The following is a 23,038-nucleotide window of genomic DNA, read 5'->3' as shown; positions in this document are numbered from 1 at the left end:
ACTTCTAACGCAGTTTAGTGGATTTCTCACTGATAATAAATGTAAACCATCAATACTGGCAAATAAAAATGTTTGAACAAACGATATATATTGATTTTAACATTTTAGTTTTTTGTTTTTTTAAACCTTCGCTTTGTCTTTGCTCATCTGGACACCTGTGTTATAGTGGTGGAACAAATTTTGAGGGCCACATTGATCTTTTATCATTTTATTAGTCGCTGAGAATATTTCTTAAAGCGAAGTTCCACCCAAAAATGGAACTTCCACTTTTCGGAATCCTCCCCCTCTCCGGTGTCACATTTGGCATCTTTCAGGGGGGAGGGAGGAGCAGATACCTGTCTAATCCAGGAATTTGCTCTAACTTCCGGGCATAGATAGCTGCAGTATCTGTGGATATCTACGCCATGTCTGGTGCCTCCTCTGTCCCCACCCCCCACTGTCTTTTGGGAGACACACAGGTCCCAGAAGACACCAGGGACCAGTGGGAACGAGCAGAGCGTCTCGCGCATGCGCAGTAGGGAACCAGGCTGTGAAGCTGCAAGGTTTCACTTCCTGATTCCCTTACCGAAGATGCCGGCGCCTCCACCCGAGAGCCGAGGGACAGATCGGCTTCGGGTTAGGGTTGCTACCTCATCCCTTTAAAACAGAACACATATTAATTACACAGGTTTTGTGGCTGATTAAGGTGGTAATTAAACTGACTTGGTGCCTTATCTGCATTAAATTAGCCTCAGAACCCGTGTAATTCATATGTGTTCGGGTTTAAAGGGATGAGGTGGCAACCCTACTTCGGGTGCCGACATCGCGGGCGCCCTGGGACAGGTAAGTGTCCATATTTGAAAAGTCAGCAGCTGCAGTATTTGTAGCTGCTGACTTTTTTAAAAAAAAAATTTGGCGGAACTCTTTAAAACACCAAATCCGACCATAACCATATTGTGCAAAATTTCTTTGGTTTCTTCGGCATCTGGTGAAGCCCAGTTCCTCTGGGCTCCACCAGGTGCTGATCTTGCTTATACCAAGCTGGAAAACCTCTATGGTATTCACCCACAGACAGGAAGTCTCTATGAAAGATGGGAAGTGATGTCAGGTACAGACAGGAAGTTCCAGGTGAGAGGTGAGTCGGGAGGAAGTAGAGAGAAGACATTGCTGGAACTGGCAGCAGAGGAGGTAATAAGATATTATTTTATATTTACACCCAGTAATCCCCCCGTCATGTTCCGTCCTCTTCCTCCATAGTCACTGTGACGTCTTTTATCTAAAGGCAGATCTCGCTACTCTATGAGTAATAGTAAATGTGTGGACCTTTATCTACGAACTGAGGACATCCCTTGGACATGTTATTTAATGAAGTTTTGCATTTTTACGCATTCACTTCAAGCATTACAGAAAATCTTTGCCCCCAGCCAAACTATTTTTTAAAGAAGTGTTTTGGTTTGGTACATGTTCCTCGGGGGGCAGTGCTCAGCCCTCCATGCCGTTTGACGATTCCTTTCTCATTAGCCTAGAAAACGGCCAAGACTTACTTATAACATTTACATCCTATTGACTTCAAATCGGGTTCTTCGGCACCTGAGCTTTACCTGTTCTCTGAACCCTTCTCGAACCTAACCCAGATGTGTTCATCCTTTACTAATTACCGATAAGTGGTCTTAATTTATGTAACTGCCCACTCTCCTAACTATGGTTGCCACCTCATCCCTTTAAACCCGAACACATATAAATTACACAGGTTCTGTGGCTGATTAAGGTGATAATTAAACTCACTTGGTGTCTTATCTGCATTTAATTAGCCTCAGAACCCGTGTAATTCATATGTGTTCGGGTTTAAAGGGATGAGGTGGCCACTCTAGTCCTAACATCACCACACAATGTCCACCATGTGCCTTGTGTGAAGTATGGAAGATAATTTTAATTCCAATGCGATCCAGATAATTCTCAGTTTATTACCCGTCTACAGAGGAGAGAATCCTGTATAGATCACATAATCAGCTCAAAGAGGATGGATGATGACTGGAGCCACGTGACTGAGAAGATACTAAACCTCACCCTGAAGATCATCTACCTGCTGACCGGAGAGGTGAGGAGGATTCTGGGAGGTCACATGACATCACTCTTATGTCTATTAATAAAACACAGACCTGACCGGAGAGGTGAGGAGGATTCTGGGAGGTCACATGACATCACTCTTATCTCTATTAATAAAACACAGACCTGACCGGAGAGGTGAGGAGGATTCTGGGAGGTCACATGACATCGCTCTTATCTCTATTAATAAAACACAGACCTGACCGGAGAGGTGAGGAGGATTCTGGGAGGTCACATGACATCACTCTTATCTCTATTAATAAAACACAGACCTGACCGGAGAGGTGAGGAGGATTCTGGGAGTTGCCTATTATATTGTTGGTCATTCATTTACAGAGTTTTCCTCCTGAGAAATTTGCCAACCAGGTGACCATCACAGTGCCTCCACCAAACTCCATGAAACCTGAGAGACACAACATGGAGAAGATTCTAGAAGTCACCAAGAAGATGATGGAGCTGCTGACAGGAGAGGTGAGCGGTGCCGGGAATTCTGGGACATTATCCAGTAACAGACAAGGGATGTGTCTGGATGGTGACTGTATCATTGTGTGTGTCAGGTTCCTATAAGGTGTCAGGATGTCACTGTCTATTTCTCCATGGAGGAGTTGGAGTATTTAGAAGGACACAAGGATCTCTACAAGGACGTCATGATGGACAATCAGCCGCCCCTCACATCACCGGGTAAGAGGAGACTTTATTGTAAAGGAGAGAGCAGTACGGAGGGTCCACCTAGATCCCCCATCATCTGATAAACACATAGAAACAATGTATTCAGTCAGTGTGTGTGTTTCCTACAGATGGATCCAGTAATGGGAACCCACCAGAGAGATGTCTCCATCCTCTGTATTCCCGGGATTCCACACAGGAAGATCACACCATCCCTCACCATCATCAGGTAGAAACTTTCCTAACGGTTACATTATAATTTGTATATTATTTACATGGTAACAGCTCTTGTTGTTTTCCTAATCTCTTCAGAGTGGATACCTGGATTTTTGTAAGATTATTATCAAAGAAGAGATCAAAGAGGAAGATGAGGAGGATGGTGTGGTGCAGGACATGGACAATCTAGAAGGACACAAGGATCTCTACAAGGATGTCATGATGGAGAATCAGCCGCCCCTCACATCACCGGGTAAGAGGAGACTTTATTGTAAAGGAGAGAGCAGTACGGAGGGTCCACCTAGATCCCCCATCATCTGATAAACACATAGAAACAATGTATTCAGTTACATAAATGCGGTAACATAATCCTCTTTAAATGACAAATTGCTCCTTTTCTCCACATTTTTGCAATGGAAGTGAAGGTTACGACCATGGCAAACTCAAGTGAACGGGCCAGGGTCTTGTGCGAAGAGGTTAAATAGTTGAAAAAAGACACAAGTCCATCTAGTTCAACCAAGATTGGGCTTTGTCAGAGAAGGCATAATAATGAAATATTGCATTGGGGACGCTCGTATGTCACTGTCGGTAATCAGAATTTCCATAGCAATTAACGTATCCATTCAATTATTGCCTAAACAGCCAATGGGCTTCCAACTTTTAGGTGAAGTTTCCTTTGCCAACGCTTATACATTATTGCATTATTGGCCAAAAAAGAAAGTATAGTACTTCCATCTCTGCTTGATGGTGCAGTTATGAATGGCAATGAAGGTGGGGAATGTCACCTCATCTTTATCTGCACCACTTTCTTTGATAGAAGGAAAAAGGGAATTCCCATTATTTCTCTAACTTTCTCAGGTCTAAAGCAGGATCAAAAGGCAGGTCTAGAGCAGGATCCAAAGTGAGGTCCAGAGCAGGATCCAAAGGCAGGTCCAGAGAAGCAGGTCCAGAGCAGGATCCAAAAGCAGGTCCAGAGAAGCAGGACCAGAGCAGGATACAAAGGCAGGTTCAAAGCAGGATCCAAAGGGAGGTCCAGAGCAAGATCCAAAGGGAGGTCCAGAGCAAGATCCAAAGGCAGGTCCAGAGAAGCGGATCCAATGGCACTTCCAAAGCAGGATCCAAAGGCAGGTCCAGAGAAGGATCCAAAGGCAGGCCCAAAGGAGGATCCAAAGGCAGGCCCAGAGGAGGATCCAAAGGCAGGCCCAGAGGAGGATCCAAAGGCAGGTTGAGAGAAGGATCCAAAGGCACTTCCAGAGGAGGATCCAAAGGCAGGCCCAGAGGAGGATCCAAAGGCAGGTTGAGAGAAGGATCCAAAGGCAAGTCCAGAGCAAGATCCAAAGGCAGGTCCAGAGCAGGGTCCAAAGGAGGATCCAAAGGCAGGTCCAGAGGAGGATCCAAAGGCAGGTCTGGAGAGGCATATCCAAAGGCACTTCCAGAGCAGGATCAAAAGGCAGGTCCAGAGGAGGATCCAAAGGCAGATCCAGAGCAGGATCCAAAGGCAGATCCAGAGCAGGATCCAAAGGCAGGTCCAGAGCGGGATCCAAAGGAAGGTCCAGAGCAGGATCCAAAGGTAGGTCCAGAGCAGGGTCCAAAGGCAGAGAGGCAGGTCATGAGCAGGATCCAAAGGCAGATCCAAAGCAGGATCCAAAGGCAGGTCCAGAGCAGGATCCAAAGGCAGGTCCAGAGCAGGATCCAAAGGCAGGTCTAGAGCAGGATCCAAAGGCAGGTCTAGAGCAGGATCCAAAGGCAGGTCTAGAGCAGGATCCAAAGGCAGGTCTAGAGCAGAATCCAAAGGCAGGTCCATAGCAAGATCCTAAGGCATAGAGTGGCGGATCCAAAGGCACTTCCAGAGCAGGATCAAAAGGCAGGTCCAGAGGAGGATCCAAAGGCAGGTCCAGAGGAGGATCCAAAGGCAGGTCCAGAGCAGGATCCAAAGGCAGGTCCAGAGCAGGGTCCAAAGGCAGGTGCAGAGAGGCTTGTCCAGAGCAGGATCCAAAGGCAGGTCCAGAGAGGCAAGTTCAGAGCAAGATCCAAATGCAGGTCCAGAACAGGATTCAAAGGCAAGTCCTGAGCAGGATCCAAAGGCAGGTCCAGAGAGGCAGTTCCAGAGCAGGACCCAAAGGCCGGTCAGGACTCAAATGAGTCAAAAACTATAAAGCATATGCAGTGCACAGATCAGGAAACAAGCTGAAGGCAAGTCACAATTAACATTACCGTACCTCTACAGGTGCCATAGTTGGGTGTTCCATGATAGATCCGGGTTGGGTTCTGCTTTGATCCAACTATTTTGCTCCTCTCATAATCTATTCATCGTTTTATTTGTTTTGAAGGACTTGGATACAACACGAAGACGACCACTGTGGACCATCTCACCTCAGCCCTGGCCTGTAAAACTGAAGATGAGGACATCTCGCAAGGTTCTCCTGGAGGAAACGCTTTGACTTCAGTTGACCATCTTGCACTCCTGAGCGCGGTTTCGTCACCGGATCCCAAGAAATCCCGCGCCGGAGTTCAGAGGCAGAAGATATTTTCCTGTGCCGAGTGCGGGAGATGTTTTAATTTCAAATCCAGCCTTCAAGCACACAAAAGATCCCACAGGACTGATAGGCCCCATTCTTGCTCCGTGTGCGGGAAGAGATTTTTGTTTAAATCCCAACTAGAGGAACACGAAAGGGTTCACACGGGACAGAAACCCTTTTCTTGCCCCGAGTGCGGAAGAAGTTACGCCAAGAAGTCGCATCTTGTCCGACACCAGAGGTCTCACACGGGCGAGAAGCCCCACTCTTGTTCCGCGTGCGGGAAGAGCTACTTGTTCAAGTCGCAGTTGGCTATACATCAGAGGGTCCACACGGGGCACAAACCTTATTCCTGCTCCGAGTGCGGGAAGAACTTCTCCCTGAGAAGCGTCTTTCTCGGCCATCAGAAGATTCACTTGGGGGAGAGGACCCATATGTGCCCCGAGTGCGGGAAAGGTTTCCTTAAGAAGTCGCACCTTGCCAGACACCAGAGATGTCACGCGGTCGAGAAGCCCTATTTGTGTTCCGAGTGCGGGAAAACCTTCAAACACAAGTCCGCTCTTACCGTCCATCAGAAATATCACACCGGCGAGAAACGGTATTCGTGTCCCGAGTGCGGGAAATGTTTCGTCCAAAAATCCTACCTCACCGCTCATCTGAGGACCCACACGGGAGAGAAGCCGTATCTGTGCCTGGAGTGCGGAAAACATTTTGTACATCGATCGCATCTCGTCACTCATCAGAGATCGCACACCGGAAAGAAACCGCACTCGTGTTCTGAGTGCGGGAAACTTTTTTCGCATAGATCAGACCTCGCCGTACATCAGAGATCCCACACCGGCGAAAAGCCGTTTTTATGTCCCGAGTGCGGCAAATGTTTTGCGCAGAAAACGCACCTCGTAAGACATCAGAGATCGCACACCGGGGAGAAGCCATACTCCTGTCCGGCGTGCGGGAAACGTTTCACGCAGAAATCGGACCTCGCTGTGCATCAGAGATCCCACACGGGGGAAAAGCCGTATTCCTGCCCTGAGTGCGGGAAATGTTTTGTGTGTAAATCTCAGCTTGCCAGACATCGGAGATCTCACTCGGGAAACTAACGTTCGCGTAGCGTTCGCAAGTGCGGAAAAAGTTTGCATGTCTATCCTGCCAAGCATAAATCCGAGATTTCACAGGGGAACAATCACGTGTTCATTTCCTAAGTGCGGGAAAGGTTTGTCAAATGCAGGTATCAGCGATCTCACAAGAAAGCATTCAAATGCTAATTTTCCAAAAGTGCGGGAAAGGTTTGCATGTCGATCCCCCCCGCTAGCCAGAAATCAGATCCACGAGGGAACAATAAAGTTTTTATTTACAAAGTGCGGGAAAGGTTTGCATGTGGATCCCCCCCCAAGCCAGAAATCAGATCCACGAGGGAACAATAAAGTTTTAATTTACAAAGTGCGGGAAAGGTTTGCATGTGGATCCCATCCCCCCCCCCCCAAGCCAGAAATCAGATCCCACGAGGGAAAAATAAAGTTTTAATTTACAAAGTGCGGGAAAGGTTTGCATGTCGATCCCAGGTAGCCAAAAATCAGAGATTCTACAAAGAGAACAATAAAGTTTGAATTCCCAAAGTGCGGGAAAGGGTTGCATGTCAATCCAAGCTCGGAGATGATCGCACATTGGAACAAAGATGTGCTCATTTTTTTTTAAAGTGTGGGAAAGGTTGTGTATGTCAATCCCAGCTAGAGAGGGAACAAAGACCTCATGTGGGAAAGATGATGGATGAATTTTAAAGTGTGGGAAATGTCTGTATATCTTTCTCAGCTCGCCAGAAATAAAGGATCTTGCATAGAAACGATGATGTATGAATTTCTAAGGTGCGGGAAGAGTTTTCATGTCCCTCCTAGCTAGCCAGAAATGAATAAGGTCACATGGGGAACAATGAGGTGCTCATTTCTGAAGTGCGGGAAAGGTGTGTATATCATTACCAGCTAGCCAGAAACAAAGGATCTTGCATGGAAACGATGATGTCTGAATTTAAAAAGTGCGGGAAAGGTTTGTCAGTCCCAGCTAAATAGAAATTAGACATGTGCACTGACAAAAAAATTTGTTTTTTTTTTTTTTCGTTTTCGTTTCATTCGTTTTTTTTTTTTTTCGTTTTCGTTTCATTCGTTTTTTTTTTTTCGTTTTCGTTTCATTCGTTTTTTTTTTTTTTCGTTTTCGTTTCATTCGTTTTTTTTTTTTTCGTTTTCGTTTCATTCGTTTTTTTTTTTTCGTTTTCGTTGCATTCGTTTTTTTTTTTTCGTTTTCGTTTCAATCGTTTTTTTTTTTTCGTTTTCCTTTCATTCGTTTTTTTTTTTTTCGTTTTCGTTTCATTCGTTTTTTTTTTTCGTTTTCGTTTCATTCGTTTTTTTTTTTTCGTTTTCGTTTCAATCGTTTTTTTTTTTTCGTTTTCGTTTCATTCGTTTTTTTTTTTTTCGTTTTCGTTTCATTCGTTTTTTTTTTTTTCGTTTTCGTTTCATTCGTTTTTTTTTTTTTTCGTTTTCGTTTCATTCGTTTTTTTTTTTTTCGTTTTCGTTTCATTCGTTTTTTTTTTTTTCGTTTTCGTTTCAATCGTTTTTTTTTTTTCGTTTTCGTTTCATTCGTTTTTTTTTTTTTCGTTTTCGTTTCATTCGTTTTTTTTTTTTTCGTTTTCGTTTCATTCGTTTTTTTTTTTTTCGTTTTCGTTTCATTCGTTTTTTTTTTTTCGTTTTCGTTGCATTCGTTTTTTTTTTTTCGTTTTCGTTTCATTCGTTTTTTTTTTTTCGTTTTCGTTTCATTCGTTTTTTTTTTTTTTCGTTTTCGTTTCATTCGTTTTTTTTTTTTTCGTTTTCGTTTCATTCGTTTTTTTTTTTTCGTTTTCGTTTCATTCGTTTTTTTTTTTTTCGTTTTCGTTTCATTCGTTTTTTTTTTTTTCGTTTTCGTTTCATTCGTTTTTTTTTTTTTGCTTTTTTCGAAAATTCGGAAAAATGAAAATTCAGATTTTCAAATTTCCGAATTTTGAATTTTCGGATTTCCGAATTTTCGGATTTCCGAATTTTCGGATTTCCGGTTTTTCGGATTTCTGCATTTCGAACTTCCGAATTTCGGATTTTCGGAAATTCGAAAATCTGAAAAAAAGAAAGAAAATCAGTAAAATTCGAAATAATAATAATAATAAATAATAAATAATAAATAAATAATAACTAAATAATAATAAATAAAAATAAATAATAATAATAACTAAATAATAAATAATAATAATAACTAAATAATAAATAACTAAATAATAATAAATAAAAATAAATAATAATAATAACTAAATAATAACTAACTATTAAATGATAGGTATTGGAATTTCCTTTCAAATTTGGCTCTTCGATATTCGTTATTTCGGATAATTCGTAACTTCGGATAAATTCGTATTCCTTGCGTTCACTAACAGCCCAATTTGAAAGGAATTTCCAATACCTAGAATTTAATATTTATTACTAGTTTATTATTTTTGGTTTTCGGGTTTTCAAATTTTATATTTATCGTGGTTGCAGGCTGGGGGTTCTGTAGATCTAACCGGATGCCTGAAGATCAAGCATTTTCAAGATGGAACCAAGTCGTATGTTTGAAAGCTTCTAATGTACCCTAGGCTGGTCACAAGGTTTAGGAGAATTTTAATGGCATCCCAGTCTTAGTCCGTAGGGTTCAATATGGAGTTGGCTCCGCCCTTTGCAGCTATAACATCTTCAACTCTTCTGGGAAGGCCGTCCACAAGGTTTAGGAGTGTGTCTATGGGAACGTTTGACCATTCTTCCAGAAGAACATTTGTGAGGTCAGGCACTGATGTTGGACAAGAAGACCTGGCTCGAAGTCTCCGCTCTAATTCATCCCAAAGGTGTTCTGTCGGGTTGAGGTCAGGCCAGTCAAGTTCCTCCACCCCAAACTCGCTCATCCATGTCTTTAGAGACCTTGCACTGTGCACTGGTCCAAATCATTTGGTGGAGGGGGGATTATGGTGTGGGGGGGGGGGTGTTTTTCAGGGGTTGGGCTTGGCCCCTTAGTTCCAGTGAAGGGAACTCTTAACCGAGACATTTTGGACAATTTCATGCTTCCACTTTTGTGGAAACAGTTTGGGGATGGCCTCTTCCTGTTCCAACATGACTGCCCACCAGTGCACAAAGCAAGGTCCATAAAGACACGGACTCTAGTAACGCCACTGACTCTTTGTTTTACTCCAGTAAAAACTAAGATAATATAAATATATTTGCCTTGTGTGAAATGTCCTTTAAAGGTGCCTGCAAAGGATGTCTGAACCCAGAGTGCCAGGTGGGTTGGAATGTTCACAGGGTCAGGGCGATGCAGACGAACAGGTAAATCCAAGCAGCCCCCCCAGGGGGCCGTGCTACATATGTTTGAAAACTTCTAATATATCTCATTTCTACAGAGAAAGTAATAAAAAGACCAAGTCTTGAGGGACTTTTACTAAGTTTCTCCTCACCGTTGGCTTTAGTCAACTTGCCGTGAACATTATTTTGGTGATTCTGCCAGTAACATATTTGTAGGCTCCCCGTGGCCCGATCCCTCCGGCTGGGGTCCTACATTAAACAAGTCACCTTGGAACTGAACTATGAATCGATTTTCAGTCTTGGTTCTCAATGCCGATTCCTATATCTGCCAAACACATGCACAATGTAAGGTCCAAGACCATCTTCGCTTAATTCCCTGATCTACATCCAACTCCTCACATGACATGCCTGGAGCACATTATATTATCACGCAGGGACCTGCAATTTATTATGGTTATAGGCTTTGGCTCTGTAGATCTATTCAAATGCCTGAGGATCAAGCATTTTCAAGATGGAACCAAATCGTTTATTTGAAAACTCCTAATACTGTATATCACATGTTGGAGAAAGTAATAAAAAGTCCAAGTCTTGAGGGACTTTTTCTAAGTTTTTCCTCATCTTTAGCGTTAGTCAACTTGCCGTGAACATTATTTTGGTGATTCTGCCAGTAACATATTTGTAGGCTCCCCGTGGCCCGATCCCTCCGGCTGGGGTCCTACATTAAACAAGTCATCTTGGAACTGAACTATGAATCCATTTTCAGTCTTGGTGCTTAATGCTGATTCTTATATCTGCCACACGTGCACATTGTAAGGTCCAAAACCACCTTCACTCCATCCCCTGGTCTACATACAACTCCTCACACAACATGCTTGGAGCACATTATCACACAGGGCCCTGCGATTTATCGTGGTTGCAGGCTAGGGCTCTTTAGAGCTAGTCAAACGCCTGAGGATCATAAGGCATGAGGGCCTAAGCCATCGTACTGAAGTCAAGATGATATGTTGCCTCCTCACCGCTTGCTTTAAACCTCCAAATCCCGACCCATTGCAACACATGGGTGGTTCGGGTGCACCTCTAGTCACTTGCAAAACATTGTGGCCCCAGTACATGTACAGCCCTGCATGTCCTAGTTTAGGTGGACAGTCAAGGAGCAGTAAAACCGCAGCTTGACGTGCTGCTTTTAAGAACCCCGGCCACATGTGTAAATGAGACCTTAGTGTCTACACTCACTGGAGATATGACTACAGAGCTATGGCTACACAACAGTTATACCATGACCTGGATAAATGAGGACCTTCAAGAACACAAGAGCAAAGCCATTGAAACTCAAGCCTACTAATAAAAGCATTACGTGCCCACTTACTGGGTGGCATTCACCTGATAAGTATATACCATGACTAAACTGCGCAATGTTGGGTTCACTTGGCCATAGCAGCCATTTAATAAATAATAATGTATTCTACAACTACTTCAAAGACAAATAGTAGTAGTAACCAGGTGGGGCAGGGGGTCTCTGGTTCCAGTATGCATTAGATAGAAAGCCACAGTCTTCAGATGCACCTCACTAGCTGGAGATTCTCCTCATAAAACTTGAAGTCCCCTTCGAACCAAGTCCCAAGAGGACCTTAACAACCACCAACATTAAAGGCTTCATACCATTAGATGTGCCCATCTTTCCAGGAATCGCCTTGCTGCCTAGGTATACCTAAAGGCGGAAGGAATGTAAGCTGTCTCCTGATGAAGTGGTCACTAGAGAGTCATTAAACCTGTTGAGGGTTCTTTCTCTACAGGAATCCATTGTTTGGCTAACATGGCAGTATCTCGAAAACCCCAACAAGTATTAAGCACAGCCATCCACCATATTTTCTGTTGAGTTATAATCCCCCCACAGGTTCATTCCATAGTCATCCGGCCCTTGTTAGGGTATCATCCAATAGTCATCCGACCCTTGTTAGGGTATCTGTTAACCCCACAAATGTGAAGGCATGTACGTAGGGAACTTTTCTGAAACACTTGAGCTTGTATACACCTTGGAGTCCAAAAGGACCTCTACCATGGTTTCTTGTTCTCCTGCTTGCTTTTTTTCCCCCCTAATAGTTCTATATCACCTCACTGCTTGTAAAGGTCAAAGACCCCCATACCAGCTTAGTGGCCATGACAGATCAAGTCCCGTTATTCCTCACCCTAGTTATAGAGCCCTCCCCATCTTTTTTTTTTCTTCTCTGGGACTCATAGTAAGACCCTATGTGGACAGTCTTTGGTCATATGCAGGGCTTTTTGTTCTCAGAGAATAGTTGCAGGTACTCCCTTCTTCCAATTCACCTCTTGTCTCCACCCCCTACCCACCTTTGAGCAAGTCCCTTGGTAGCCCCGTAGCCACCTCCCGGTACCACCCTTTTTTAGAGAATAAAATACCAAATATCCTTTTCTTTTGGTGCAATTTGGAGTAATTTGTATGGAATGTGTTAATTATAACAAAAATAGAAGGAAAACTAGCTCCCCGTAATTCCAGACCCCACCCACCAGCAATAGATCCCCCCAGCAACAATTGATGCCCCCACCAAAACAATAGATCCATTTCAACAACAATCGACCCCCTCCAAAAAAAATATACAGTATCTCCTAGCAGCCAACATCGATAGACCTTACAGCAGCCAGCAACAATAGACCCCCCACTCTCAACAGTAGACCCCCCAGCAACAATAGACCCCCCCAGCAACAGTAGACCCCTCCCCCAGGGATGATAGATTGCCCACCAGCAACAACAGACCCTCCCAACTATAGATCCCCTAGCAGCCAGCATCAATAGATCCTCCAGCATATCCCAGCACCTCTTGCCATTAACTAAATTCAGTGCTGAAGGTGCTGGAACCACGTTCCCGCTGAAAAAAAGCCCTGGTCATATGTAAATGGAATCTATTACAGATACAGGCAGTCCCCGGGTTACGAACACATTAAGGACTGTAGGTTTGTTCGTGAGTGGAATTTGTTCGTAAGTTGGAACACTGCTTGTAAGTGTAAGTGATGTGGGATGTTCCGGGCACTTCTGAGGCTCTTCTGGCCATGCAGTACTTGAAGTACTGCAGTGTGGACTGTGGCAAGATAGCTGCTCGGAGGTGTCCAGGACCAGCGTGGAGCACAAGCAGCCGGCATTGAGAACATTCATAAGTAGGAGTAGTTTGTAAGTTGGGTGTTCGTGAGTCAGGGACTGCCTATACCTCTGAGATGATCCAAAATCCATTGACGGGCCCATCTGACCTTCAGTCAACGTCCTTCTGACGTGCTTCAATCAGGTTTTTTCATCCCCATAGACTTTTAAAGGAATTCAAAAACCAGCTCAAACCGAGCAAAAGCCTTTTAACATGGGCCCAAAACTTTTGTAACCCCCCCCCCCCACCAAAAAAAAAAAATTGCCAAAATTCTGTGGTTTTAATTCAATTTTTAGTACAAATTTTTAATTTTTTTTCCTAATTCAACCGTAATATAAGGAGGACTGGCAACTACGAGAGGTTGGACTACGTTAACGTTGGCTGCGGTTCTTCCATCCTCCACAAGATGGTGACCTCATTTATACAACGTGGAACGCACGGACAGGAAGTGATAACAGGTGGCACGCAGGAAGTGATGTCAGGTACAGACAGGAAGTTCCAGGTGAGAGGTGGGTCAGGAGGAAGTAGAGAGGAGACATTGCTGGAAAGGGCAGCAGAGGAGGTAATAAGATAATGTTTTCTATTTACATTCAGTAACCCCCTCCCGTTGTACCATCGTCTCTTACCGTAAGCTGGTAATAGAAGGCAACATAGTATGCTGAGATATATATATAGCATTATAATGTCCAACCACAGGGGTCATTTTCATCTAATACCCAGCAGCTCCTTAATTTAAAGTATCATAATATATAATTTATATATATAATGGGCTTCCCTACGCCTAAAAGAAGTCCTTTGACGCTTTTCCAAAAATGCTCTACAACCAAACCGCATGGTGCGTGTTCCCGACGAATAGTGTGAACCTAGCCTAAAATATATATTTTAGGCTAGGTTCACGCTACACTTCGGGAACACGCACCATGCGGTTTGGTGTAGAGCATTTTTGGAAAAGCATCAAGGGACTTCTTTTAGGCGTTTGTTGAGCGTAGGGAAGCCCATTGAGATCATAGGGTTGCCCTAAATGCCACATGTGAAAATTGCTTGGAGGCGTGGTCATGCCTGTAGGTGGGAACCACGCCTACCCAATTGTGACCCAAAGGACCCAATATGTGAGCCACTCTGGCTGTCAAGAGGGGCACAAGTCCTTGACATACAATTCCAAGTATGCCAATCTGGGAGGAAACCAGCTTCACCCCCAGCCTTTGCATTTGGTGCTACCTTTACCAGCTTCTGAAGTACAAACTGTCAGTATTGTCCATAGAAACCAATTGGCTTCCCTTGTGCAGTACTGAAGAATATCACTGGGCGTGTATCAGCCATCCAGACTCCTCCATAGGAGACTAATATTGTGTCACCCTTAGGTAGGTTCCCCCAGCACACTAACTCTGATAAGAGCACAGCACAGCGCCCCCTATGGGACGTGGGGGAGTTACTGAAGATAATACTCGTCCCAGTACAGCCCAGATAATTCTCAGCTTATTGTCCTTCAATAGAGTGGAACGTTCGGTATAGATCACGCCAATGAGGATGGACGATGTCTGGAGTCACATGAACGAGAGCGTAATAAACCTCACCCTGGAGATCATCTACCTTCTGACCGGAGAGGTGAGGAGGATTCTGGGAGGTCACATGACATCACTCTTATCTCTATTAATAAAACACAGACCTGACCGGAGAGGTGAGGAGGATTCTGGGAGGTCACATGACATCACTCTTATCTCTATTAATAAAACACAGACCTGACCGGAGAGGTGAGGAGGATTCTGGGAGGTCACATGACATCACTCTTATCTCTATTAATAAAACACAGACCTGACCGGAGAGGTGAGGAGGATTCTGGGAGGTCACATGACATCCCTCTTATCTCTATTAATAAAACACAGACCTGACCGGAGAGGTGAGGAGGATTCTGGGAGGTCACATGACATCGCTCTTATCTCTATTAATAAAACACAGACCTGACCGGAGAGGTGAGGAGGATTCTGGGAGGTCACATGACATCACTCTTATCTCTATTAATAAAACACAGACCTGACCGGAGAGGTGAGGAGGATTCTGGGAGGTCACATGACATCACTCTTATCTTTATTAATAAAACACAGACCTGACCGGAGAGGTGAGGAGGATTCTGGGAGGTCACATGACATCGCTCTTATCTCTATTAATAAAACACAGACCTGACCGGAGAGGTGAGGAGGATTCTGGGAGGTCACATGACGTCACTCTTATCTCTACTGATAAAATCCAAGAAGAGGTTGATGGCTTGGGTTTGGTAGCTATCCACAAAGTGGGGGCTTCTCAAAAATGGGGGTCATCCAAATTGGGTAGTCTAAATACAATTTTACAATGGAATGGTTTAGGGACCCAAAAGTGGCACAGTCCTCAGGGTTTGATTGCTTGATATGTTAAAAGTTATGTTGGTTCATTCATTGATTGGTGTCTTACTCAAGACCTGAGGAACAGGAGATCTATGGGCCCCACAAAACATGTTGGCTGTTTTGTTGTCCTTTCCATGCTCATGACCAGAGAGGTGAGGAGGATTCTGGGAGAGACTCACAATATTACCCTTGTTCTTTCAGAGTTTGCCTCCTGTAAAGTCTGGTGACCAGGTGACCATCACAATCCCTCCATTTCACTTCTCAAAACCCAAGAGACACAACATGCAGAAGATTCTAGAAGTCACCAAGAAGATCACTGATCTGCTGACAGGAGAGGTAAGCGGTGCTGGGAATTCTGGGACATTATCCAGTAACAGACAAGGGATGTGTCTGGATGGTGACTGTATTATTGTGTGTGTCAGGTTCCTATAAGGTGTCAGGATGTCACTGTCTATTTCTCCATGGAGGAGTGGGAGTATTTAGAAGGACACACGGATATCCATATCGAGGACCACCAAAGATCTACAGAAGGATCCAGTAATGGCAACCCACCAGAGAGATGTCCCCGTCCTCTGTATTCCCGGAATTCCACACAGGAAGGTCACACCATCCCTCACCATCATCAGGTAGATGACTAACAATGTCAGAGAATAACCTTACGACCTGTAGGTTGGTTATTTTACGCTTGATTATATTTTTAATTATTGATTTAGAGTGGAAATCCATGTGAACGCGATATTATTGTTAAAGAAGAGATAGAAGATGATGATGTCATAGAGTTTTCTGAAGGACATAATGATCTCTACAAGGATCTCGTGGTGGAATCGTCCTACTCCAGGAACCCACCTGAGAGATGTCCCCATCCTCTGTATTCCCGGGATTCCACACAGGAACATCACAATATCCCTCACCATCTTCAGGTAGGTGAGAATTAAGGTCTTGAACATGAAATGACCCAACAACGTTTGATATCTTCAGACAATGCTTGGACCTTACAGGATGATTTTTTTTCTATGTGGTCTTGCTTCATACGGTATATGTTTGCTATTTCGGATTTAGGTTGAAGATATGATCAACATCGATGGGGAGATTAAAGAGGAAGAAGATGTTGTTTATGTGGCGGATGATCCCCCATCTACAGAGGAGTTTGTCATGGTGACAATTCAAGGGGAGGACATTCCTACAGAGATCAGCCCAGGTGGGTCATAAAAATTAGATTCTTCTCTTATTTCTGCTACTTCACAATCCAATTGGTCTGTCACAGACTTTCTCAACATTTTCCCTCTGGGATAACCCTAGTGGACAAAGGCTGCTCTAGAGCATGCCATCATCAAGAGAGGTAGCAGCTTAGGACCAGAACAAGATCCACATACATCATATATTCATCAGGGATCAGCTTCTTTGAAGGAAGACGGACGTCATTGCAGATCCATCAGAACCAGTTCTCACTGGTCCAGCACTATATCACACACACAAGATATTTTAGTTATGAAGAATTGCGATCTCACATTGGAGGTCAGTGCAGGCAGGAGATCAATCCGTCACAGCTTAAGGAACCTCTAGCAACCTCTATCTGGAGGAACCCTAGAGTTCCATGGAACCCTGGTTGAGAAAGGCTGCTCTAGTGCTCTCCATCATCGAGAGAGGTAGGATCAAAACAAGGTCTACATACACTATATATTCATCAGGGATCCTTTTCCTCGAAGGAAGATGCACTTCATTGTAGATCCATCAAAACCAATTTTCACTTCTGCTGGCACCGTCCTATAACACACATCCAAGATATTTCAGTTATGAAGAATGACAACCTCACATTGGAGGTCAGTGCAGGCAGGAGATCATTCCATCACAGCTCAATGAACCTCTAGGAACCTCTAGCAACCTAGGGTTGAGAAAGGCTGGTCTAGAGTATGACAAGAACTGAGCTCTTACTACGTCACCCACCTTGCACATTAGATTGTCTTTCTCATGGATAAACCCCCATCTCTTTACACTTTGGAGGTCAGTGCTGGCAGAAGATCAATCCATCACAGCACAAGGAACCTCTAGCAACCTCTGAAGGAACCCTCCAGCTCTAATTCATCGCAAAGGTGTTCTATCAGGTTGAGGTCTGGACAGTCAAGTTCCTCCACCCCAAACTCGCTCATCCATGTCTTTATGGACCTTGCTTTGTGCACTGGCGCGCAGTCATGTTGGAACAGGAAGGGGCCGTCCCCAAACTGTTCCCACAATGTTGGGAGCATGAAATTGTCCAAAATGTCTTGGTATGCTGACGCCTTAAGAGTTCCCTTCACTGGAACTAAGGGGTCAAGCCCAACCCCTGAAAAACAACCCCTCACCATAATCCCCCTTCCACCAAATGATTTGAACCAGTGCACAAAGGAAGGTCTAAAAAGACATGGATGAGCGAGTTTGGGGTGGAGGAACTTGACTAGCCTGACCTCAACCTGATAGACACCTTTGGGATGAATTAGAGCGGAGAGTGCAAGCCAGGCCTTCTCGTCCAACATCAGTACCCGACCTCACAAATGCACTTCTGGAAGAATGGTCAAACATTCCCATAGACACACTCCTAAACCTTGTGGACAGCCTTCCCAGAAGAGTTGAAGCTGTTATAGCTGCAAAGGGTTGGCCATCTCAATATTGAACCCTCCGGACTAAGACTGGGATGCCATTAAAGTTCATGTGCGTGTAAAGACAGGTGTCCCAATACTTTTGGTAATATAGTGTATCTGAAGACCTCTCAGCAATCTGTTCATATCATAGTCCAGCCTATATAGGCAATAGTCTTCTAGTTCCAATACGTTCTGGGCTTTTTCTGGCACATCTGCTTACCCGTTGCGTGTTGAATTCTGGTCAAGATCAACCAACTACGTATAGCAATAATATTTTCATTTAATGTATTTATTTTTAGGATGTGACGTTAGGAGAACCTCAGATGGTCATCTTTCTTGGTCTCCAGATAACAAAGTAGATGTGGACACTACTCAATATTGTCCTGATGAAGACCTCTTCACCGAAAACGTCTACCCGTTGCCTCAGAGTGTGGATGGACCACCTTCGATCCCAATACCAAATGACGGTTCCGTCCTTCATACGGATAAGTTGTTTTCCTGTACCGATTGTGGGCAATGTTTTAGTCTAAAATCCAGTCTTCTGGTCCATAAAAGATCCCACAAAGAAGATGGGCAGTATTCCTGTCCCGTGTGTGGGAAATGTTTTGTCAAGAGGTACGATTTCGATAGGCACCAAAGATCTCACACGGGTGAGAGGCCGCACCAGTGTTTGCAGTGCGGGAAGTGCTTCGTACATAGATACAACCTTACTATACACAAGAGCTCTCACGCGGCGGATGATAGCCTTCAGTCCTGTCCGCTGTGCGGGAAGTGTTTTCTAACCAAGTCAGAGCTGGCCAAACACGAGAGGTCCCACGTGGAAGAGAAGCCGTTTTGCTGCTCGGAGTGCGGGAAGTGTTTCCTGCGGAAGCAAGATCTCATCAGGCATCACCGGTCTCACACGGGGGAAAAGCCTTTCTTGTGTCCCGAGTGCGGGAAATGCTTTTCGCAGAAGTCCCACCTTTCCAGGCATCAGCGGTGCCACACGGGCGAGAAGCCGTTTTCCTGCCCCGTGTGTGGGCAGTGTTATCCGCGGAAATCGCAGCTGCTCAGGCATCAGATCTATCACACGGGCGAGAAGCCACATTCCTGCCACGAGTGCGGGAAAAGTTACGTGTCTAAATCGGACCTCGTGGTGCATCAGAGGTCCCACACGGGGGAGAAGCCCTATGAGTGCTCCAAGTGTGGGAAAAGCTTTATAAAAAAATCTGATCTCTCCAGACATCAGAGGTCCCACGAGACCCTCGTGGTGTACGAATGTTAAAGAGTGCGGGTAAAGTTTTGTGCATTACAACCAGAACCATCTTTAACGTGGGGCAAAAGGGGCAGCTGCCCCGGGCCCAGTCGTTGTTGTGTGGACCAAACAGCTGCCCCTTGAGCCTGCGCTACCTGGAAATATTTGATAATGGAATTCGGGTGAGCAAAAAAAAACTTTTGCCCAGGGTCCAATCATTATTAAAGATGGCCCTGCTTACAACACAAATCTAATACTGAGAAGAAGACTTATTAGTGCTCTAATTGCGGGAAATGTTCGACATTTGTGGTGGCGTATGGGCACTTTATAGAGAGGACAGAGTTCGTTAAACATGCCAATGTTTATTAGGTTCCATCTGACTGGAGAGAGGAGGACGGGGCATGTCCACATGACTCCTACAGTGTAGTCTGATCTCCCCTGCTCTTCAGCTAAAAGCTCCCAGCCATCCCTTGCTTCACCAGGCCCCTCCCGCTAACCCCATGACCTCAGCCCCCCCGGGATCATGTCCCAGGGGTCTCCCAGTCATCCCTTGCTTCACTAGGCCCCTCCCTCCAACCCCATGACCTCAGCCCCCCCGGGATCATGTCCCAGGGGTCTCCCAGCCTTCCCTTGCTTCACTAGGACCCTCCCCCCAACCCCATGACCTCAGCCCCCCTGGGATCATGTCCCAGGGGTCTCCCAGCCATACCTTGCTTCACTAGGCCCCTCCCCCCAACCCCATGACCTCAGCCCCCCGGGATCATGTCCCAGGGGTCTCCCAGCCATACCTTGCTTTTCTAGGCCCCTCCCCCCAACCCCATGACCTCAGCCCCCCGGGATCATGTCCCAGGGGTCTCCCAGCCTTCCCTTGCTTCACTAGGTCCCTCCCTCCAGCCCCATGACCTCAGCCCCCCCAGGATCATGTCCCAGGGGTCTCCCAGCCATCCCTTGCTTCACTAGGCCCCAACCCCATGACCTCAACCCCCCCGGGATCATGTCCCAGGGGTCTCCCAGCCATCCCTTGCTTCACTAGGCCCCTCCCTCCAACCCCATGACCTCAGCTCCCGTGGGATCATGTCAAAGGGGTCTCCCAGCCATCCCTTGCTTCACTAGGCTCCTACCTCCAACCCCATGACCTCGGCCCCCCCCCGGGATCATGTCCCAGGGGTCTCCCAGCCTTCCCTTGCTTCACTAGGCTCCTCCCTCCAACCCCATGACCTCAGCTCCCCCGGGATCATGTCCCAGGGGTCTCCCAGCCATCCCTTGGTTCACTAGGCCCCTCCCTTCAACCCCATGACCTCAGCCCCCCAGGATCATGTCCCAGGGGTCTCCCAGCCTTCCCTTGCTTCACTAGGCCCCTACCTCCAACCCTATGACCTCAGCCCCCCCCTCGGGATCATGTCCCAGGGGTCTACAGGACCAAAACAGGCTCCAGGCCGGTCCATTGATACACCGCTACTACCACACTGATTAGGTGGCGGCCCTGTTGGGGGTACTTGAGGACTGGGGTTGAGAACCACTGCTGTAGATACTTACCTGCCCATGGAGTCCAAAGCTGTCTTCCAGCTGGTTCTTCCCAGAGCCCCATCTTTGTTTTGGGAGCCAGCTGCCACTTTCTGATATTTTAGAGCTGGTGACCCCCTACTGCCCACCCATGAGACACTTCAGATGCAGGAAGTCTGGTCCCGTAGACCACGAAAAGGAAAAAAAATTGGTCAGCCGCACTTCTAAAATCACCTTCATTGTAGGGTCTCAGACACAGGCGGAGAGAATACAGAACAAAAACTAACGCGTTTCCTGTGAAACGCGTTCGATTTTGTTCTGTGTTCCCCTCTGCTGTGTCTGTAGATTCTACAATGAAGGTGATTTTAGAAGTGCGGCCGACCAATTTGTTTTTTCCCTTTCCTGGTCTACGGGACCAGACTTCCTGCATCTGACGTGTCTCATAGGTGGAGGGGGCCACCAGCTCTGAGACATCAGGAAGTGGCAGCCGGCTCCCGAAACACAGATCGGACTCTGGGAAGAACCAGCTGGAGGACAACGTTGGACTCCATGGGCTTGTAAGTATCTACAGCGGTGGTTCTCAACCTCAGTCCTCAAGTACCCCCCAACATGCCATGTTTTGGGAATTTCTCTTAAATAGCTGTTCAAAATACCAAGCCATTGACTCTGATTTAAAGCACCTGTGCAAGATAAAGGAAAACCTGCAAACATGGCCTGTTGGGGGTACTTGAGGACTGAGGTTGAGAACCACTGGTCTACAACATTAGTATTTTATTTTTGCCATAGCCATTTGAAGATTCTCTTTAGCCACTTGTCCCCGTCCCCTAGCCCTTTAGGAAGGAGGAAGAGGTGGGGCTTTCTGATCACATGGTTGGCTTTTACAGTTGTCACGTGATCGGGAGCTCCCAATCGTAAACAACGACCGGGAGACGTCCCCGACAGCTCAGTCACTGTGCTGGTAGTGCGCCCTCAACACCAAATCGCGGTTCCTCATGAAGGCCTATATGTGGCATCTGGACCTTAAAGTCCACCAGTCCTGCCACCTACAGCCATCAGGAAGAGGTTCATCTAAGCAGATTGTCTATCCCTTTGGATGGCAACACCTGCTTTTCCATGGGAGTTCTCATCCATAATTTTCATGGACCAGACAGCTTTTTCTGATCTCGCATAGTGTGCAAGCACGGATAAGTCGGCAGAAGCTTCCAAGCAAGAGATGGTGATAAGAGAGGAGATACTTTTGGGCTGAAGAGCAGGGCAGATCAGACTACACCCAAAGGCTAATTGGTGCACCACTCGCTGTGAGCCCACACAGGCAGTTTCATTTCTTTGGAAAGTGCCCCCTACTGTTTGTACTTGATAAATAAGGTTTTCAATGTAACGTTTCATCTACCAAAAAAAAAAAATGTTTTCCAAAGTTTATGTTTTACTATTAAATATATGTAGATTAAATAATGTACAGTATATACTTGAAATCATTACAATATTTGTAAGTCGGGTAATTAAAATGTACCTGGACTCTATTGTTTGCTTTTTTCTTACTATTTCTTTTAGTCTTTTATACTTTTGTCTCACAGAAATAAATTCTGTAGTACGTTTACCTGTGTGTGAGTTGCTTTTTTTTTTCATTTATGAACAGTATGACCTCCTGTTTTCAGTGTTGAATCGTGGCCCTCAGCATCCATATATCTATCATTTCTTGCACGGCCCCCATCTTCTACTTCATTTATGGACTGTATGTTCTTCCATTCTGAATTTTGAATAGTGACCCTAAGCATCCATATACCCATAATGGCTTGCATGGCCTCCATCTCCTACTTCATTTAAGGACAGTATGGCCTCCCATTCTCAGTGTTGAATAATGGCCCTTGGCATCCATATACCTATAAAGCCTTGCATGGCCTTCATCTCCTACTTCATTTTTGAACAGTATGACCTCCTGTTCTCAGTGTTGAATCGTGGCCCTCAGCATCCATATATCTATTATTTTTTTTTTTCTACTTATTTATGATTAGTATATTCTCCCGTTCTGAATTTTGAATCATGGCCCTCAGCATCCATATACCCATAATGGCTGCATAGCCTCCATCTCCTACTTCATTTCTGGACAGTATGTCCTCCTGTTCTGTATTGAATCATGACCCTCAGCATCCATATACCCATAATTCCCTGAGACCGGAAATGATATTTCAAGGGGTTCCTCCATGGTAAAAAGGTTGGGAAGGGCTGGTCTAACCAATGTGTGATATGGATACGTAATAACATGCAGCTGGAACGAACAAACACGCCACTGGTCAGACCAGTAAGAGTTAACGAAGGCTGCAGTTCTCATA

At 45.4% G+C, this 23,038-nt stretch overlaps 2 protein-coding genes across 2 annotated transcripts in view; both read left to right on the top strand.

Moving 5' to 3' along the window:
* The first annotated feature begins 974 nt into the window (after positions 1-974).
* LOC141106787 (uncharacterized) overlaps positions 975-23,038 on the top strand; it is a 107,829-nt gene continuing 85,765 nt past the window's right edge. The window contains exons 1-5 of the mRNA XM_073597715.1: positions 975-1,167; positions 1,958-2,077; positions 2,422-2,556; positions 2,643-2,766; positions 2,883-2,980. Of these exons, the coding sequence (XP_073453816.1) occupies positions 1,081-1,167; positions 1,958-2,077; positions 2,422-2,556; positions 2,643-2,766; positions 2,883-2,980 (564 nt within the window). The 5' untranslated portion in view covers positions 975-1,080. The remainder of the gene's footprint in view (positions 1,168-1,957; positions 2,078-2,421; positions 2,557-2,642; positions 2,767-2,882; positions 2,981-23,038) is intronic.
* The window catches only part of LOC141105442 (uncharacterized), a 38,562-nt gene continuing 28,982 nt past the window's right edge, over positions 13,459-23,038 (top strand). Inside the window, exons 1-7 of the mRNA XM_073595297.1 lie at positions 13,459-13,540; positions 14,472-14,583; positions 15,558-15,692; positions 15,779-15,982; positions 16,070-16,276; positions 16,416-16,554; positions 18,271-19,230. Coding sequence (XP_073451398.1) covers positions 14,500-14,583; positions 15,558-15,692; positions 15,779-15,982; positions 16,070-16,276; positions 16,416-16,554; positions 18,271-19,230 — 1,729 coding nt within the window. The 5' untranslated portion in view covers positions 13,459-13,540; positions 14,472-14,499. The remainder of the gene's footprint in view (positions 13,541-14,471; positions 14,584-15,557; positions 15,693-15,778; positions 15,983-16,069; positions 16,277-16,415; positions 16,555-18,270; positions 19,231-23,038) is intronic.

This window comes from Aquarana catesbeiana, linkage group LG08 (assembly GCF_042186555.1).
Source record: "Aquarana catesbeiana isolate 2022-GZ linkage group LG08, ASM4218655v1, whole genome shotgun sequence".
Taxonomy (NCBI): Eukaryota; Metazoa; Chordata; class Amphibia; order Anura; family Ranidae; genus Aquarana; species Aquarana catesbeiana.
This window is presented reverse-complemented; position numbering and strand designations above follow the sequence as displayed.